The sequence below is a fragment of the Chionomys nivalis genome, chromosome 9 (assembly GCF_950005125.1).
Source record: "Chionomys nivalis chromosome 9, mChiNiv1.1, whole genome shotgun sequence".
Taxonomy (NCBI): Eukaryota; Metazoa; Chordata; class Mammalia; order Rodentia; family Cricetidae; genus Chionomys; species Chionomys nivalis.
Genome location: NC_080094.1, coordinates 22,919,634 through 22,939,638, shown reverse-complemented (window position 1 = coordinate 22,939,638; position 20,005 = coordinate 22,919,634). Strand labels below are relative to the sequence as shown.

The 20,005-nt window shown below is 39.2% G+C and overlaps 1 protein-coding gene across 1 annotated transcript in view; it reads left to right on the top strand.

Moving 5' to 3' along the window:
* Positions 1-20,005, top strand: part of Itch (itchy E3 ubiquitin protein ligase) — a 92,808-nt gene that overhangs the window by 35,758 nt on the left and 37,045 nt on the right. Inside the window, exons 7-12 of the mRNA XM_057780472.1 lie at positions 3,133-3,178; positions 7,886-8,043; positions 9,061-9,262; positions 11,801-11,896; positions 12,462-12,636; positions 17,297-17,366. Of these exons, the coding sequence (XP_057636455.1) occupies positions 3,133-3,178; positions 7,886-8,043; positions 9,061-9,262; positions 11,801-11,896; positions 12,462-12,636; positions 17,297-17,366 (747 nt within the window). The remainder of the gene's footprint in view (positions 1-3,132; positions 3,179-7,885; positions 8,044-9,060; positions 9,263-11,800; positions 11,897-12,461; positions 12,637-17,296; positions 17,367-20,005) is intronic.

Sequence of the window (20,005 nt, the reverse complement as noted above, 5' to 3'; positions counted from 1 at the left end):
CGTGCAGTGTCTGCTTTAGTACTCCCCACCTTGCTGCTGGCCTGAGGCCTTGTACTTTCTCAGAGCTGGTAACTGCCACACGATAAAGTGTTTTAAAGCTATGTTCTGCTTCTATTCTGGTATGTTAGATCAAGTTTTTGCTCACCATTGAGGTTGCCTGGTGGCCAAGGACTATATGTTAATTTTTTTAGGAACTAGTTACTTTGTGGTGTGAGTGCTCTTTTAATTCAGCTCTCTGAGGCGGAGTCTTTATAGCTTTCCCAGAGTTCCCTGTGGAAAACATGTGCTTTTAAAATTTGGATGACTTTCTTGTTTATTTATTGCGGTGTGTGTTGCACATGCATAAATGTGTGTGTGTGAAGTATGTATGGATGAGATACCCCTATGCTGCAGCACATGTGTAGTGCTCAGTTGTGTAGAAGACAAGTTTTAGAGTTGGTTTTCACCTCCTACCTAGATAAGACAGGGCTTCTTCTTTTGGCTGCTGTGCTGCACGCTCCAGGCAGCTGGCCCGAGAGATTCTAGACATTTCTCTCTGCCTCTGTCTTGTTCTAGGAGTGGTGGATTATGGATGCACTGTGTCTTGACTTTTCATGCAGGTTCCAGAATTGAACTCCGGTTGTGAGGGTTGGCAAGTTCTTTTATCTGCCGAGCTACCCCCACCCCCACCAGTGGCTTTTTTATTATATATATATATGGTATAGTTTTCTTGTTCCACTTATGTCCCATATATCAATCATTATAAGAAAATATAATACACATAAAAATACTTTTTCATTTTATTTGGAGACAGTTTCACAGTGGAGCTCAGACTGACTTGTAATATATTGTGTGTCCCAGACTGACCTTGAATTCGTGGCAGTCTCTTTCTTGGTGAGATAACTAATGGGAACTCTCACACCTGGTGTGTGCAAGTGCTGGGGCTCAGAGCCCGGGTTTTGTGCATGTTAAACAAACATTCTGCCAAGTGAGTTTTATCCGCAACCCCATTTTGGTGTGACTTTTTTTTAAAGATTATAAAAACTCCTCTTTAATCAAGCTTATAACATGTAACAGATTTGTCAAGTAAAATGGAAAATTTCCAATATATTGAAACGTAAATCCATAAGTCACCATAAATACAACTCCCAATACAGGAAAACCACAACAACAAATTCATACTTTCCCTGTAACAGCCATGAACTGATCCTTGGACACTTGCTCAGTGTAGCAGATGTGGCCTGCTGGATATGGAGCACACTATGGCTTTGGAGTCACATACATCTGACAGGGCTGTGGCATTGTTGGCTTGACTCAAGAAGCAAAGCAGGTACCAGCACATTCAAACAGTGGATTGAACGTCCTTTAAATATCACTGTGAGAAGAAAGCGGTGTCGTCCCGCTGTCAGGAAGATGTGAGAGTAGGGGCAGATGCATAAAGCTTGATGCTGAAAGGTGGCTCACAGCTTCGTCTCTTTGACTTCTTGGATAATGGCTGCTAGAACAGTAAGATGTGAGGTCACCCACCCTCCTGACTCTGCTGAATGCCAAGATCTCTTCAATCAGATTCAGACATCAAGACATCAAATGGGTTCTAGGAACCAATGTGGCTGTGTCCTTGGGCAAGCTGACGCGCTGGTGCTTGAACTCCTCAAGTCTATCTATCCACATGGTAAATTTGTTTGTACTGTGTGATTGCTCTGCTGGAGGTCACTCAACCCCTCACCACCAACTTCAGAGAACTTTCTGCCAAACACTATGTCATGATTTTAGAGACCTCTCTTAACACTTTATTAGAGTACATTTTGTATATCATAAGGCTCATTTCAGATGTATAGTTAATGGGTTTTTATAAAAATTGTTATTGTATTTATTACATGTGTTTGTATGTATATAGGTGTATGAGTATGGTGAAAGTATGGAGGTGAGAGGCCAGCTTTTCTGAGTTGGTTCTCTCCTTCCATCAGATGAGGTCCAGGGATCACATTCAAGTCATCAGGTTTAGTAACATTTACTTTTGCCTGTCATCTTGCCAGCCCATACTTAGCATAAAATGTTTTGTTCATTTGTTTTTAATTTTTTTATTTTGGGGGGACAGGGTTTCTCTGTAGCTTTGGAGCTTGTCCTGGAACTAGCTCTTGTAGACCAGGCTGGCCTCGAACTCACAGAAATTCGCCTGACTCTGCCTCCCTAGTGCTGGGATTAAAGGCGAGCGCCACCACCACCGGCTCATTTGTTTTTAATACTGTAGATTTTTAAACATTTTTAATTACAAAGCAACTCCACATTTTATCCGTTCTACTGTGTCATTTTTAACTGTATATTTCTATGATCCCCAGTACTTACAAAAGAAAAAGAGTAGACTTTTACCACTCTTGCTAGCTGTGGCATATTACAGTTACATGCTATGGTATGGTGTACTGGTGATTTTACTGTTGAAATTGTGGCTGTATCTTGGGAGTTTTGTTCTTTGCCTGTTGTGCCTAGACTGTTCACCTTGAGTTCGTAAGCAGTTTTCACTTTTCCTCCTCTTTCTGTGAATAAAATTGGAAGAATGCATGAACATTATGGCATGCCTTTGGGCCTCTTTGAAACTTACTTGGTTTTTGTTTTTTCAGATAGTCTTCCTCTCAGAGAGTTCTTGGTGTCTTTCATTGTCTCTGAGTTCTTTTTTTTTTCAGCTCCTTTATATCAGGAAAGTTATTAATTGGCTTTGCTATCTCAGAGTTGTTTATATTGTTCATTTTGCTATTGTAGTAATTTTCTCCCATATTTCAGATAAAATGGTTAAAAGTTGTGTATGAGCTCTAACCCTAACAAAGCTGAGGCAGAAACATGAGGAGTTCAGTGCCAGCCTGAGGTTGGAAAATGACTTAATACTGGGTTTGAATTAGAGTAAAAAATATATCTAAAAAAAAAAAAAATGCAAAAGTAGGGTGTGGGTAAAACATCTTAACTAATCTCCTGTTGAATAACAATATGTATAGAATTGAACAATTTGAGCATCTTTGTATTTTCTCTTTAAAATTTATGTTTGGATTTATATTATGTACTAGAAAGGTTTAATCATTTAATAAAAGGTTTTGCTTTTCTTTTAGTTTTAGTTGAAAATTACTCTCTTGAATCTCATTTTGTTTAAATTTGTTGTTAAAGGTCCTTCACAGAATGATGATGGTTGCAGACCCAAAGATGAAACAAGGTAAGTGTTCACTGATTACTTACCACGGAATGCAGAAGTATACAAGAAGGAATTAAGTTGTTTTAATTAATTTAAACTCAGGTTCAGGGGGTTGGAAAGTTGGCTCAGGAGTTCTGAAGTCTTCTGGCTTTCACAGACACTCATGTATACACCTCTGTACAGGCACATATGGGTGGGCACACACACACATATATGAATAAATCATTGCCAGTTTTCAGGTTCAGATTGATAAATTGTGGACCAAGAATGCTGACTTATCTATGTGATCTCAACATTTCGGTGGTTAAGGTAAGAGGCTGTCTGTGAGTTTAAAACCATTTTGGATTGCATAGTGTAGATTTGAGCTAGCTTGGGTTACAAAATGAGAAATCCTGTCTTTAAAAAAATCATTACAAAGTTTGAGGTGTTGGTACATACCTGTAATCCAGCATTTTGGAGAAGAAGATAAGATTAGGAATTCAAAACCAGTTTGAGTTATGAGAAGTGTAGTCTCAGCAAAAACCACAAAAAAGGGAGAGCTGGCTCAGCGTTAAGGAATGCATGCTGCTCTTCCAAAAGACCCTAGTTCTGCCAGCACCCATGTTAGTGGCTCACAAACTACCTGTAGCTCAAGTTCCAGTGGATTCAACATGTCTTTGGCCTCTGTGGGCATCCACATGAATGCATGTGCCTACACATGGATACAAAACCTACATATAAATAAATAATAAAATAAATCTTAAAATTTAAATGGGAGAACCAAAAAACCAGTGTCACAGGTCATAAAAGAAAAATCATCCTGAAAAAGGGTGTGCCCTGTTATTCCATTGCTGCAGGGGATATCAGAGTTAGGGAACATGCTGCAAAACCCAGTACTTGGGAGGTAAAGTCAGGGGGGCCAGGGCTCAAAGACCAAGTTGATTGCTTGAGTTAAAGACTAGCTTCTGCTATGTAAAGGGAAATAGAGTATAATATGGCTTGGAAGTTGGATAAACTAGTACAACAGGCTCCCATGTTATCTTTCTACTTCTTTAATGTGTAGAAAATTTCATGATAAAAATGTTTTAAAGGGCTTGGATATAATTCAGTGTTGGAACACTTTCCCAGTGTGTCTAAAGCCAGGGATTCTATTCCAAACAGGGCAAAAAATATTTGACTGGGGTTGATATAATCAGAATTCTATAAGAAAATTAAGTTTTGGGGCTGGAGAGATGGCTCAGAGGTTAAGAGCATTGCCTGCTCTTCCAAAGGTCCTGAGTTCAATTCCCAGCAACCACATGGTGGCTCACAACCATCTGTAATGCCCTCTTCTGGCCTGCAGGCATACACACAGACAGAATATTGTATACATAATAAATAAATATTAAAAAAAAAGAAAATTAAGTTTATTTGGCAGTGATGTGTGGTGTAGTTTGTGTTTTATGGTTATGAGTCTGTCAGCAACAACAGGAAGACACGCCCCCATATGCCACTAAACTACTTGAAGAGTTCCCTTTTCCCTTAAGATTTCCACACATTTAAAGCCCTACCCTGAGTATAAAGAGTTGAGGATGAGCCAGGGTGAATTGGACTTAGTTTATACGTGCTTAGACATACAGGAAAAGGAACAGAACATAATTCCAAGATGTGACTATGGGCTTCTTAAGATCGCCCTGTGCTTACATGGCTTTATAGTAGTGTTGTTTATGATCCTATGGCTTTCTAAGTCTCATTCCTCAAAGGATGTAACTTATTAACAAAGTTTAAAAATCAAGCAAAACTTAAAATTTAAATAAAGTTTATAAACTAGGGCAGTGAGGTGATTTGACGGATAAAAAACATTTGGTGTGTTTGCTCTAAAGACTTGAGTTTGATTACTAGAACCTTGGTAAAAGAGGAAAGAGATAACTCATTCCACAGCATTGTCCTCCAATCTCCACACACATGCCCCATGGCTCGAACTGCTCCCTCCATACTCCATGGCTCGAACCTCCCCTCACACACGTTGGATGCAAACAATAATAATAAATAAAATTTAAAATATTCTAATTAAATAAAAATGTATAACCTAGTTCTCATTTCTCACATCTTAAGGACTCTTGTAAATGAACCTGTAAAGTCATTTATGAGGTATGTGGTTTGTATTTAGGGACAAGAGTGAACAGTCTGGTAAAGCTCATGGTTACAAACATTCTAGCCCTCATAAGCATAGCTTGTTTTTATTATACTTTTAAAAGTTGTCTTTAGGAAAGTAAATGTTATCCCTCAAAGTAATTTGAGCTTTCTGGGTTGTGTTTAAGTTTCTTGACTCATCGACAGACATGGTAAAGTAGATCTCATGTCGGTTTTAAATTTTCCTCTTTCTATTGCCTCAAGTGAAGATTGGGAAAACAGACAGAAAATTAATATAGTAGACTACTAAGAGGTAATGGGGCGGGTGTAGTGGAAGAGTAGAGGGAGACTATGAAAGCAGAATCAAGTGGACTTGGAAATTAAGAATAACTGAAAGGAATGCCTTAGAGCTGGAGAGCTGTATTGTCTACATTTTGTTAATAACTTGATACTTGGAGTTGGGAGAGAGTTCCATTAATTATAGAAATTTTGGCTTGTAGATTATTTTTAGAGATAATCTTTGAAATTATGACATATGAGATCCTAGAGAAAAATCTGAAGAAGAGGAAGAATCAGAGGGTGACTAGAAATCTGAGTATAAGATTATAAAAGCAGAGTGACAGAAGTTAGAGGAAAATGGCTTTTAAAGACGGGATGAGGGGCTGCAGAGATAGCTCAGATTAAGAGCACTTGCAAAAGACTCAGGTTAAATTTCCAACCTGTACATGGTGGCTCACAACCATTCATAACCTCAACTCCAGGGGTCCAACAGACACACATGTGGTATACATGTATGCATGTAGGCAAAACATTCATACACATAAAGTAAGATAAATTCAACCTAAAAATCTACAAAAAATCTAATCTAAATGTTTAAGATGAAATAGCTGGACATGGTGGCTCATGCTTTTTTTTTTTCCCAGTACTGTGGAGGCAGAAGGGGATCTGTGAGTTTGAGACTTAAATACATAGTAAGTTCCAGGCAGCCAAGGCTACAAAGTGAGACTATACCCTGCCCCCCCAAAAAAGAGATGGGGTAGTACCGCATATGGTGGTATATTTGTAGTCCCAGTACTTGGGAGGTTGAGGCAGGAAATCTTCAGTTGGATGCCAGCCTGGGCTGCTTATTAGAAAAAGGCTTTTCTTGTCTCACGAGAACAAAAACAAAACAGTAACAATAATAACAACAAAAATCCAAGAGTTTAATGAACATTGTCAAATGCTACAGAAGTTATTATGACCATAGGTTAATAGTCTAGGATAGTTGGCCATCTGGCAAAAGAAAAATGTAGTTACTGCCTTTATCCCAAGACAAGAGTAAATTCTAAGTTGATTTTAAATAAATTTCAAAAAAAATGAAAATATAAAACCATTGAAATAAAATGTAGCTAATTTATTGCTGAATTAATTTAATTACATAGAAATGCGAAAATTGCATATTTAAAAATATAGCATGGAACCGGGCAGTGGTGACGCACGCCTTTAATCTCAGTACTCAGGAGGCAGAGGCGAGTGGATCTCTGTGAGTCTGAAGCCAACCTGATGTACAGAGCAAATTCCAGGACAACTCGGACATTGAACAGGAAAACCCTGCCCTACAAAACTAAAATAAACAAATAAACAAATAAACAAATAAATAAATAAGTGAATAAATAAGTGAATAAATAAGTGAATGAATGAATAAGGGGAGATATACACACAAACGTATGTATATATGTATATACACATATATACACATAAATTTAATGTATACTAATTTTATAGAAATATAAATAATGTAAATATATAAATATTATATGTGTGTGTTTATATAGCATTGAAAACCAAAAGGAAAACCCCTTTCAAACCAGTGTACTAAGTCAGTTTCCTTGGACTATTTGACACTCTTATAGATGGTGACTTTTCTCAAAGGAAATATAGAGGGGTGTTCATAGGCCTGTAGGTATTTTGACTATAAGCAGTAGGATTTTGAAGAACTTGATTTCATTCCTGCTTATACAGGGCATTCTGAAGCCTTTCTGCAGTCACATCTAGTAATTTTGAATGGACTCCAGTTGGATCCTTGAGTAACTCCTCACTGTCTAAAGGGTTGTTACTCTTCTATTGCTGTGAAGAAACATTGTGACCAAGGCAACTCTTAGAAAAGAAAGAATTTAATTGGGAGCTTGCTCATAGTTTCAGACGTTTAATCCATTATCATAATAGCAGGAAGCAGACAGTCAGGACACAGGAATAGGAGCTGAGAGCTTTCCGTCCTGATCCACAGGCAGCAGACTGAGAGAGACTGGGTCTCACATGGGTTTTTTAAACTAAAAACTGCCTTCAGTGACGCACCTACTCCAACAAGGCCATTACCTCTAATTTTTCTGATCTTTCTAAAATGGTTCCACTCCTTGGAAACAACTAAGCATTCATATGAGCCTATGTGGCAAGTCTCATTCAAACCACTCCAAGGAGTTGTATAAGACTTTCACCTATGGCCTCTTTATTTGATAAGACTGGCCTGACATTAGAAAGAAAAAGATTTTTTTCTCCAATTCCTAAAATATTAAATTTTTAGTTTCCTGCTGTTCTTAAATAAAGAAGGAACATTTGTTTTGTTTCCCTGCTCTCTCCCCTCTTTGCCCTTCTTGCCAGAGTGAGCACAAATGGATCAGATGACCCTGAGGCTGCAGTGTCGGGAGATAACAAGAGGACAAATGGGAACAATTCTCCATCCCTTTCAAATGGTGGTTTTAAGCCTTCTAGACCTCCGAGACCTTCGAGACCACCTCCACCCACCCCACGAAGACCAGGTATATATCCCAGCCTTCCGTGCTGTTTTGTAAATACTGTTCTTTTGGTAGGTAGGAAGGGTTGATACAGTCTCCAGGTGTTGCCTGTGCTAGCCTCAAATGCTTCCTTCCTTAGTCTGGGATCATGAGTATGCACTACCATACCTAGTGTTTTTAAATGTGTTCTGTTTGGAAACTGATCAACAGGTACGTATCAGGTCATTGGTGTTTTAAGTAGAATCTTTCTCTGTAACATAGACTGGCCTCAAACCTAGAAATCCCTCTGCTTCAGCCCTCTTAAATTCTGGGATTGCAGGTATGAGCCACCGTGTCTGGCTTCTGACTTTATATGTACATTTAAAGACTTGACTAAGAATGATCTTTCCATAGGCGACTAAGAATTGCTTTTCCTTTAAGTTTTTTTTTTCCAGGAATGAAGTTCTATAAGGAAATGCTTTATTAAGAATGAAAATAATATGTGTTATATAAATCATAGACAGTACAGTTAGATGGAAATTTCTTTGTGTGGCTATAACTGGCATATCTTATAGTTAAAAAAATTGGTTGCTTAGTCCATTTTATCTTTGAAAAAGCTGACTGGGGGCCTGGAGAAAAGGGCTCAGCAGTTAAGAGCACTTGTTGCTCTTGGAGAGGACCTGTGTTAGATTCCCAGCACCCACGTGGTAGTTCTCCAGCATCCATAATTGTGTTTCCTCTTCTGACCTTTGCAGGAACACACATGGTGCACAGCCATACATGCAGGCCAAAGGAAAAAAAAAAAGTGAATAAATCTGATAATTTTGTTTGTTTTCTTTTGTTTTCAAGGCAGAGTTTCTCTGTAGCTTTGGGGCCTGTCCTGGAACTAGCTTTTGTAGACCAGGTTCACAGAGATTTCACAGAGATTCACCTGCCTCTGCTGGGATTAAAAGCATGCGCAACCACTGCCTGACTACTTTTAAATTCTTAAGTTAAAATTTGATCCTGATTTTAGATTTCAGAAAACAAAAGCTTCTCTTACGTTATCCAAATCTTTCGTAGCATCTGTCAACGGTTCACCATCCACCAGTTCTGAAAGTGACGGTTCTAGTACAGGCTCTTTGCCACCAACAAATACAAATGTAAATACAAACACAAGTACATCTGAAGGAGCAACATCTGGGTTAATAATTCCTCTTACCATATCTGGAGGCTCAGGTCCAAGGCCACTGAATACTGTAAGTCAAGCTCCCCTACCACCTGGGTAAGTAACTGCTAACATTTGTTTTCTTTAAACTTTTTGTGTGTACTTAGTAATTTACAAAAGATTATACTATATTCTTTCATTAATTGCCTATTAAGTAATTGTAATTGATTTCTGGGAGTATGGAATCCAAGAAAGCTTATCATATTTTAAATACTACGTCTTCCTTTTTTGGAAGAACAAAAATGAACTAGGTATGTTAGCACATGCCTGTAACTTCAGCACTTGGGAATCTGAGACAGGAGGATTGTTGTGAGTTCCAGTTCAACTTGGACTACAGCAGGAGACTGTCTCAAAAATGTTTTGTTGTTGTTGTTGTTTGGTGTTTTGAGGCAGAGTGTGATATAGCTCTCACTGACCTCAAACTCACGATGTAGTCGCGGATAGCATTGAATTACTGATCCTTCTGCTGCTGTTGCTAAAGTGTGGGTTGCAGGTGTGCACCATTACACCTGGAAAACAAAACAACTATTAAAGGACACCCCCACCCCCCACAGAAAGTTAATGAGAGTCAAGCCATAGCCATGTGACTAACTGCTGCTTCTCTACATAGGGAAAAAGCACATACCCTTTTAAAATAGTTTTTATTATAAAATCATAGCAGCATAAAATTTAAACTGATAAACTAGTTCCATAATTCCATTTTAATTTGTACTTAAAAGTTTTTTTTTTAATTGGTATGTGTGTGTATGTTCACGTGTGTGTGTACACTTATGCCTGCCTGCTTGCCTTGTCTCTGTGTGCACCACATGTGGACAGTGCCTGTAGAGGAAGAGGAAGGACATTGGACCCCCTGGAACTTGAGTTGTAGGCAGCTCTGAGCCATCTGATGTGGATTCTGGATACTGAGCCTGGGTCCTCTGTAAGAACAGAAAGTGTTCTTAACTACTGAGCCATCTCCCCAACCTCTATGGCTTTTGTGTTTTGTTTTGTTATTAACAAAGATTTATTTATTATATATACAATGTTCAGACTGCATGTATGCCTGTAGTCCAGAAGAGGGCACCAAATCTCTTTACAGATGGTTGTGAGCCATCATGTGGTTGCTGGAAATTGAACTCAGGACCTCTGGAAGAAGAGCCTCAAACCCCTATTTTTAACATTAATAGTTTGATCAAATTGAGAGCTCAGTCAGGGCTAAGGGTTTAGCTTAGTGGTAGAGCATGTGTCTAGTATATGTAAAGTTCTAAGTTCTACCTTAAAACCATACACACAAATCGAAACAAAACCTCATGTTCAGGGCTCTGCGTGCCAATCAGTTATTTGACTGACTGGTAAATTAATAAACTCGTGATGGGGATTTTAACTACTTACACAGATTATACTTGTTGGTAATCAGACATTTTCATTTTGGAAAGCTTATGTGGTGTGTTAGTTACTGTGCTCACCAGTGCGACAGACCTGACAGAACCACTTGGGGGAGAGATTTTGCTTGGAACTGGTCTCATCTCTGTGGTGGTTTGAAAGCAGAGAGCTTAAGTAGAAGCCAGTCTGATTACAGCCTTCAAAGAGTCCTAACCCCAGCAATCTACTTCCTCTAGGTAGAATCTGTGTCCTAAAGGTTCTACAACCTTCCAAATAGTACCACTAGCTGGGGACCAAGTATTCAAAAACATGAGCCAGTATAGTAGGTGGGGTGGTAAGAAAGAAACAGTTTAAACCATACTACATGGCAAGGTAAATTAGAAGATTGTGCTTAAGAACAAATGATCCAGTACTGAGAGCTAGCTAGCCCTTGCTGCTCTTGCAGAGGGCCTGGGCTCATCTTCCAGCAGACACATGGTGGCTTACAACCACCCATAACTCCAGTTCCAGGAGATTCAGGACCCTCTTCTGATCTCTATGGGTACCAGGCATATACATGGTGCACATATAAACACAGGCAAAACACTGATACACATACAATAAAGTAAATCTTAAAAAAAATTAAAAAAAAATTTTTAAATTTTGAAATAATGGCTTATCAGTTAAGAGCATTGCCTATTCTTTTTAGATGACCTGGTTTTGATTCTCAGTACCCACATGGCTACTTACATTTGTCTGAAATTCTACTCTTAGGGAATCTAATGCTCTCTTCTGACTTCTGTGGGTACCAGGCACAAGCATGATATACAGATAGATATATGCAGTCAAAGTACCCAAACACATAAAAATAAGTAAGCAAATAAATAATGGTGAAATTAACAGACTCTGATGGTTTATAGCTATTCTCTTCTCTTTGGCAGCAAACCTTCCCAGCAGACTGGAAGGGTAGTCTGTAACTCTTGTCTTATGTCTGATAGTGATATGCTTTGATTTCAGTTCTTCTAGAATATAGTCAGAATTTTGAGTATAATCTGATGAGATTGAGAAACTTTGGTCTTCTGAGTGGATGGACTGACTGAAATGCATGTTATTTCCAGAGCACACACTTAGGAAAAGAAACCTTATTTGCTGTTGTGTGTGTCACGGATGGTCATTTAAAGTGGGACGGTGTAGACAGGGTTAGCAAGACAAATAACACACAGCACCCTCACCAGTCTTCGGTTTGCATTTAAGGTGGGAGCAGAGAGTAGACCAGCATGGGCGTGTTTACTATGTAGACCATGTTGAAAAGCGAACAACGTGGGATAGACCAGAACCTCTACCTCCTGGGTAAGTGTCTGAATTTACAAACAAAGAAGAACAAATTGCATCTGTACCCAGTGTGCCCTACAGTCCTCTTGTTCTCCTCTATTTTGCTTTATGTTAGACCCAGACTAGAAAGAAGAGAGCTAGAGAACTTCCAGCATGCTGAGGGGTGTTGCTGTTGTTACTTATTCTCTTTCGCAGACAGAGTCTTGCTGTGTATTGCAGAAGGAACTCTTGGTCTTTCTACCTCAGCCTCTAGCCTTGCAAGTTCTGGGGTTGCATGCCTACACTGCCATACCATGGCCAATGAATTTTACTGTTAGCACTTGTAATTTAAAGATTCCACGGTTCAAGTTGGGCAGTGGTGGCGCATGCCTTTAATTCCAGCACTCAGGAGGCAGAGGCAGGCAGATCTTTGTGAGTTTGAGGACAGCTAGGGCTACACAGAGGAATTCTGTCTCACAAAAAAAAAAAAAAAAAAAAAAAAAAAAAAAAGTCAAGGTATGTAGGCTAGAGAGGTAGCCCCAAGGTAAAAGTTTCATGTTTTTCACAGGCTTTTCTTAAATTAGTTGTTTCTTTTCTGGTTTAGTTGGGAACGGCGCGTGGACAATATGGGACGTATTTATTATGTTGACCATTTCACAAGAACAACAACATGGCAGAGGCCAACAGTGGAATCTGTCCGAAACTATGAACAGTGGCAGCTTCAACGTAGTCAGCTTCAGGGAGCAATGCAGCAGTTTAACCAGAGATTCATCTATGGGGTAAGCAGCCTATTGAATTATTGGTTATTGTAACTAATAAAAATCTTTAGTGTTTAAAAAGTTGCCTGCAGCCGGGTGGTGGTGGCGCACGCCTTTAATTCCAGCACTCGGGAGGCAGAGGCAGGTGGATCTCTGTGAGTTCGAGACCAGCCTGGTCTACAAGAGCTAGTTCCAGGGCAGACTCCAAAACCACAGAGAAACCCTGTCTCGAAAAACAAACAAAACAAAACAAAACAAACAAACAAAAAAAAGTTGCCTGCATGTGTCATCTAAAGCACTAAAAAGATGACAGAGTAGAGTGGCGAGCCAGTTGCTGCCATAGGTAGATGCTGATTTTATTGTGAGTTTGATGTTTTCTGTCATTGTTAAAAATAAATACGAAACAGAAAACAAGTTAACTGGGTGGCGGTGGCGCACGCCTTTAATCTCAGCACTTGGGAGGCAGAGGCAAGTGAATCTCTGTGATTTTGAGGCTAGCCTGGTTTATAAGAGCTAGTTTAGTTCCAGGCCCCAAAGGTACACAGAGAAACCCTGTCTCGAAAAACAAAAATAAACCAACCAACAAACAATCAAAAACAGAAAACAAGTTAGAGCAATTTAAAATTCATGGAGAAGATTAATAATAAGAATAGACCCAAGCAGTTTGAAAAGAATCAAAACAATTCAGTATGCAGAACTGCCCATAACTTACTAGAAAATTTGAATGCTTCAGTTTCAGGGAACCTGATTTAAGTGGTTGCATAGAATTGACAGTGGGGTTGAGTCACTGAACACTCACAGATGAAGCTTACTGAATAAATTTTTTGGTGTGCTGCTCTACTGAAGAACTTTCATTCCTTATAGTAATACACTGTACATATATTTATACTGTATATGTTTATAAAGTGTTTTCTTTACAAAGCTTGGTTTGATGGTGTTCATCTATTACCCTAGCATTTGGGAAGTTAAGGTGGATAACTCACTTGAGCTCAAGAGTTCAAGGCCAGCCCAGACAATCAAGACACTGCTCAAAAACAAAACATAAAACAAACTACCCAGACATGGTGGTAAATGGCTTTAACTCTGGTACTCAGGGGACTTCGGAAGGCAGAGGTTAGATCTCTGAATTCTAATCCATTCTGGCCTAAGTTGTAAGTTCCACGTTAGCCAGGACTACTACAGGCTGTGTACAGAAACATTGTGTGGGGTGGGGATAGACACACACACACACACACACACACACACACACACACAAAGCACCCTTTTCTATGTATAAATAAATGGATTAAATACATATTTTCCTTCAGACTAATAGTGCCAAAATAGTGAAAAATATATTAGTGCTTTCCTTGCTGTGGTTTGCTGCTGGGAATTTTTGTAATCTCAAGTCATAATGTATCACATATCTTTCTCTGAGAAAAGTAAAATAGTCCATGCCAAAATAAGTAGATTTGTTGGAGTAGTATATAGAACTTAAAGCAAAGAAAACCATCTCTACCAGAGTCCTGGAGAAGCTGGGCACTCTGCATTGCAATTGCTTATCATGAGATCTTCCTTTTAGAATGTGCCAGAGTAAAACATCTTTACTCTTCTTCCTTAGGCTACCTTTTCTCCATTTTCCTGTTCTTTCTCTCTCTCTCTCCCCCCCCCTCTATCTCTCTCTCTCTCCCCCCCCCTCTTTCTCTCTCTCTCTTTCTCTCTTTCTTTCTCTTTCTCTCTCCTTCCCTGTGGTGGCGCAAATGAATGTAGACAGATTATATAGATATATACAGCTTTAATAAGGAAATAGACTTACAGGACCACAGGTTCCCGCGGAGCACTGGAAAAGCGGAGCAAAAGAAAAAGGGCTGCTGGGCTCACGCCCTGCAGATTCATTCGTAAACATTAGCCCGAGGCGAACACGCCCCCAATGGGTGGGGCTATGTCCCTACATCTCCCCCTTTTGTCTAAATAAGATAGACCAAACCAAATACAACTATATACAATAATAACAAATAATAAATATAACAAACAATATTGAGAACAAAACTTTTGTTAAACATTTTATCTCAAGGAGTCTAAATAACATAGAGAGTAACTACAATTATATAATCTTTAACTCCGTCAAAGATCTGAGAAGGGAATAAATATTACTTAACAATCGAGAGATATCCAAAATGTGCAACAATTGACAGAGACAACTGACTACCTGGGCAATCACCCAAAGTCTCGTTTGTAATGTTGAGTCAACCAACTTTGGCTAAGGCCTAACATAACTGGCATACCATTATTAAAGGCAAGGAACTTTCTTAGGACTATCCTACCCTGTCTTGGCAAGATAAGACAATCCTGTTTTATCCATTTAGGGATATTCTGTATCTTTGTCAGAAGTTGAGGTATGGGCTTTTCTTAACCCAAAGGCCAGTTCTGCCAAGAAGACAAGCTCCCAGTGGAGTGTCTTTGGTGCTCAACGTTCTCTCGGGAGTAGAGTGGTGTTGCCAGGAGTAATTGTGTCTCTTTGGCACAGAAATTTTAGGTTAGATTAAAGGCCATTTTCTACAGCTCTTTGAAGAGGCTGAAGATCATACTATCTATACTAAATATAATCTCTATGTAACTAAAAGACCTGATTAACTTAAAAATAAATATGACAAACATATAATTTTCAATACCTATCTAACTTTGAAGACTAAAAGAATAAACAACTGTGCAATATATGAAGACAATGATCTTCAACTGTAAACAATGTCATAGTATCAGAGGTAGAAATGTACAATGTAATATGGTAGATGTATCAGTATAATATAGACAAAGTTATAAGCATACTCATACAAAAATAGAGGTAGGAACACTCACATTCAATATTTAACATATCAATATACAAGAAACAGTACCAGTACAATTTTCTATAAACAGTAATTCACAAATACCAATCATCCCAAAAAACCAGTTACCCCCTTCTTCTTAAAAATACAGTTTCCATGTAATTATTTCGGGTATAAAGCTAGCCGGGTGGCGGGACGCAGCCCGCCGCTCTTATTACAACACTTCCCTTCTTTCTTTTGTGAAGATTTATTTATTTATTATGTATACAGTGTTCTGCCTGCTGGCTAGAAGAGAGCACCAGATCTCCCTATGGATGATGGTTGTGGGCCTTCAGGTGGTTGCTGGGTATTGAACTCAGAACCTCTGGAATAGCAGCCAGTGTTCTTAACTGTTAGCAATCTCTCCAGCCTCTCCTGCCTTTTTCTTGGATCTGATCGTTAGAATACAAGCTCATCCTTATGAGCAGCCTTCTCTGCACTGCTTTGTTATGATCAAGATACTGTTCACTCTAGTAAGTTTCCCACCACTGCTTGTGGAAACATGACACTTGAGTTCCTTTCCTAGTAGTTTTAGAGAGTAAAGTAGCTTTTGTTTCTTGGGGTGTGTGTGTGTGTGTGTGTGTGTGTATGTGTGTGTGTGTGTGAGACGGGGGGATGCTTTCATGGGGGTGGTTATTGAGGGAAAGGATATGTAGACTTAGACTGTGGCGTCTGCTTTTCTCATGGCTGCCAACAAAATACTCAGCTTCTTGCACTTCCTCTGGGCCTGGGTGTACATCTCTATCCTCTGCTTCATGAGCTTGAAGGCTTATTTGGCCTTAAGAACTTCTCTAATAGTGACATAGTGCACTGCTCTTAGGGCATAAAGCCACATACCCCTCAAATCATGTACCATACAAATCTGGTGTGCTTGGTAAGGTGTCCGCAGAATTGGCCATGCCTCAGCTTGCTCCCATCATTCATCACCTTCTGTCTGTTAGAGCCACTACCATGGGGTACTGCAGAGCCATTGGTGCTGCTCTTGAAGGTTATCATGGCTGCTCTAGACTCTTTACATTTTATTTGGAAACATGGTTTCACTAAATTCCCAGGCTGACCTTCAACTTGAGATCCTCTTGGCTAAACCTTCTAAACAACTAGGATTATAAGCTTGTGTCAATCATATCCTGTCCAATTTCTTTTTAGGTCTGTTCTGTTTTACATTTTAGTTTATGTCTAAATTATTATAGGCAAATTTCTTCTTGGTATGGATCCTTAACTTGCCTGTTTTTTTCAACCCTAGTTCCATATGAATCTCCAGTGGCTTTGGAGTCAGGTACATCTGTCTGGTTCTTGTCCACAGTTACTTTGAGTAATTTTGGATGAGCTACTTAACCTCACCTGGACTCATTTACCTTTTATGTGAAATACACCCTTCACTGCCTCGGTGGCATTTTGTTGTTGTCTTTCTGCCCCTAGTTCTCTTCCATCTGCATGTGTGATCTTTTGGCTTTCAGTATACATGCAAGACTTTTTTCAACTGTCTGGTCACTCCAGTTACTGCTTTTATAAATGACTGGGGTGTGTGTGGTATATGGTTCTCTAATTTTTATGTTACTAGTAGAGGAAACTTTGTAGCACTAGGGAAAAACTAGTAATTTTCAGGTAAGAATTTATATAGTTTATGCACTTCCTTAATTTTACATAATTTTAAGTGTTAGCTAATATTACATAGAGTTTTCAAAGTTTTTTTTTTAGCAAAAATAAAACTTTTCTAAGTGTAAATTCTGTAAGAATATGTTGTACATACCAGGGAAGCCATATTGAAATTCATACATTTGCTCTGAAATGTATTTATGTTGTAAATTATGTCTAATTAATGTTTTTATTCTTTATAGAATCAAGATTTGTTTGCTACATCACAAAATAAAGAATTTGATCCCCTTGGTCCTCTGCCCCCTGGATGGGGTAAGCACATCAGTTTTAATTTAAAGTCAATTATTAGAATATCAGGCTAGAGAGACTGCTCAGAGGATAGAATGCTTGTCTAGCATAGGCACAACTCTGGTTTGAGTCATTAGCATTGCAAAGTGAAAAGAAACAGATCATTGATACAGCAGTCTGGAAGGACCTCAATGATGCTATTACTTAGAGAAGAAAGTCAGTTTCACATGATTACTCTTTTGCTTTTGTTGTTGTGTTTATTGTTTTTTGAGACAGGGTTTCTCTGTGTAACTCTGGCTGTCCTGGAACTCTGTGAACCAGGCTGACCTCGAACTCATAGAGATCCTCCTGCCTGTGTCTCTCAAGTGCTGGGATTAAAGGCGTGCACCAACACTGCCCGGCAATTGTATTACTCTTGCAGCTCCAGTTTCTATTACTATACCGAATGCTTGAGACAAGATCCTTTATAATGAAAACAGGCTGTGTTGGGGAAATGGCTCAAATCAGAAAGGTGTTTGCCATGAAAACAGGAGGACCTTAAATTGGATTCCCAAAACTCATGTAAAAAGCCAGGTGAGGTTGAGGAGACCAACAGATCCAGGAAGCTCATTTGGTCAACTCACCTAGTCAGATTGATGACCAGCTAGTTCATTTAGAGACTTGTCTCAAAAACTAAAGGGAGCCAGGTATGGTGGTACACATGTAATCCATTTTGAAAAATCCTATTTTTCCCCTTACATCATTTATACTCTGTAGGCAGAATTTTCTGTCTAAACTGCTGATCAGCTCTGTCCCACCAGCTCGTCCCCACATAACCACACAGAGACTTAATATTAATTATAAAAGCTTGGCTGATAGCTCAGCCTTGTTTTTAGCTAGCTCTTATCACTTAAACTAACCCATTTCTATTCATCTATGTGCTGCCTTGAGGCTTGTTTATCTCATCTACTTATTTCTCATTCTGCTTGCTCTGCCCTTCATGGCCTCTCCTCTGACTCTGCCCTTCTTCTCCCCAGCATTTTCTCTACCCTGAAAATCCTGCCTACTCACTGGCCAATCAGTTTTTTATTAACAATGAGAGCAACACATCTTCACAGTCTCTAGAAGGATTATTCCACAGCAGTACTCAAAACATTTTGGTGCTAGCCCAACATGATGGTTGGTATGTGCCTGTAATCCCAGCATCTTTTGGCAGTTAGAGGTTAAAGGATCAGGAGTTCTGATCCTGCCTTGGCTATACAGTGAGTTTAAGACCAGCCTAAACTGTTAGAAACCCTGAGCCACCAAACAAAGGCAGAGAGATAGTCAGTAAAGTACTTCCTGTGCAAGCACGAGAATCTGAATTAACTCCCCAGTATCTATGGGGAAAAAAAAAGCTAGGTGTGGTGTCAGGTCCTTGTAATCTTGGAGATATTTGAGAGGATCCCTTGAGTTTGCTGACAGAGCAGGCCAGCTGAATCAAGTGAGTCCTAGGTCAGTGAGAGACTCTTGTCTCAAAGAAACCAGATAGTACCTGAGAAGCAACATACCTGAGGTTGTCCTTCGGACTCCATATTCATGTGCATAAATGTGCTTGTACACGCATATCCTTGTCCACTTGGCATGTAAACAATCATATGCACCCACCAAAAAACAAAACAAAATAAATGACTTCTCCGAGTGAAGACGGTTAAAACAAAGTGTATTGGGCTGTCCTTAGAACTTGTCATTATTTTGTGATAAGAAGATACATGAAAGTTGTTCCTGTCTTCTCCAAAGCCAGAGATGGCGTTTTGGTGGTTAGGATAGTGGAATGGTCAGTGTATGGTTGATGCAAAACAAAACACAATGCTTTAGAAAAGGTGTGGTCCTTAGGTGTTGAACCTAACCTGTCAGATTGCATTCCCAGACAGAGATTGTATGCTTTGTTTCTACAATTTTGTTGTGTGTTTTACATAGACACTCACCAAAAGAATACAGCTGAGGGTTATAAGTTTATACCCTGTCCTCAACTTACTTATTTTTTAAAATTTATGTGCATGGATGTTTTGCCTGCATGTATATCTGTATACCATGTGCATGCCTGGTACCCACAGAAGAGGGCGACAGATCTAGAACTGGAGTTACAAGCAGCTGTGAGCCACAGCTGGGAATGAACTCGAATCCTTTGTAAGAGAAACCAGTGCTCTTAACCACTAAGCCATCTCTCTAGCCCTCACCCTTCATTTTATGGCAGAAGAACGATGACTCATTTTTATGGAGATGATTATTAACAGACCATTTTTACTCTTTTGAAAGAGCTCTAGGAAAAAACACTTCTTTGCCTCAGAAGCTTGAGTTGTGGACTTTGTCACTGTTATAGGAAAGCTTGTCTTTGTCTACTGTGTTTGTGTGAAGTAGCGCTAAGGTCTAAATTGCTTACCTCATACTTGGAATACCTTAAATTATACCTACTTTAACACATAAACCCAGCTGTCATTTGTGAAAAGCTAAATAGCTGAGAGGTCTTATGGGCAGGGAGGGCATTATGAATTAAATCTTTTTAGTGTCTTAGAAATTTTATTATAAAAAAATTGTTTTTTTAATTATGTGTAGGTATGTATTTTGTATGTGGACTTGTGTGCATAAGTTCTGGTACCCTTGAGTTACAGGTAGTCTTGAACTGATGTGGGTGCTGGGAACTG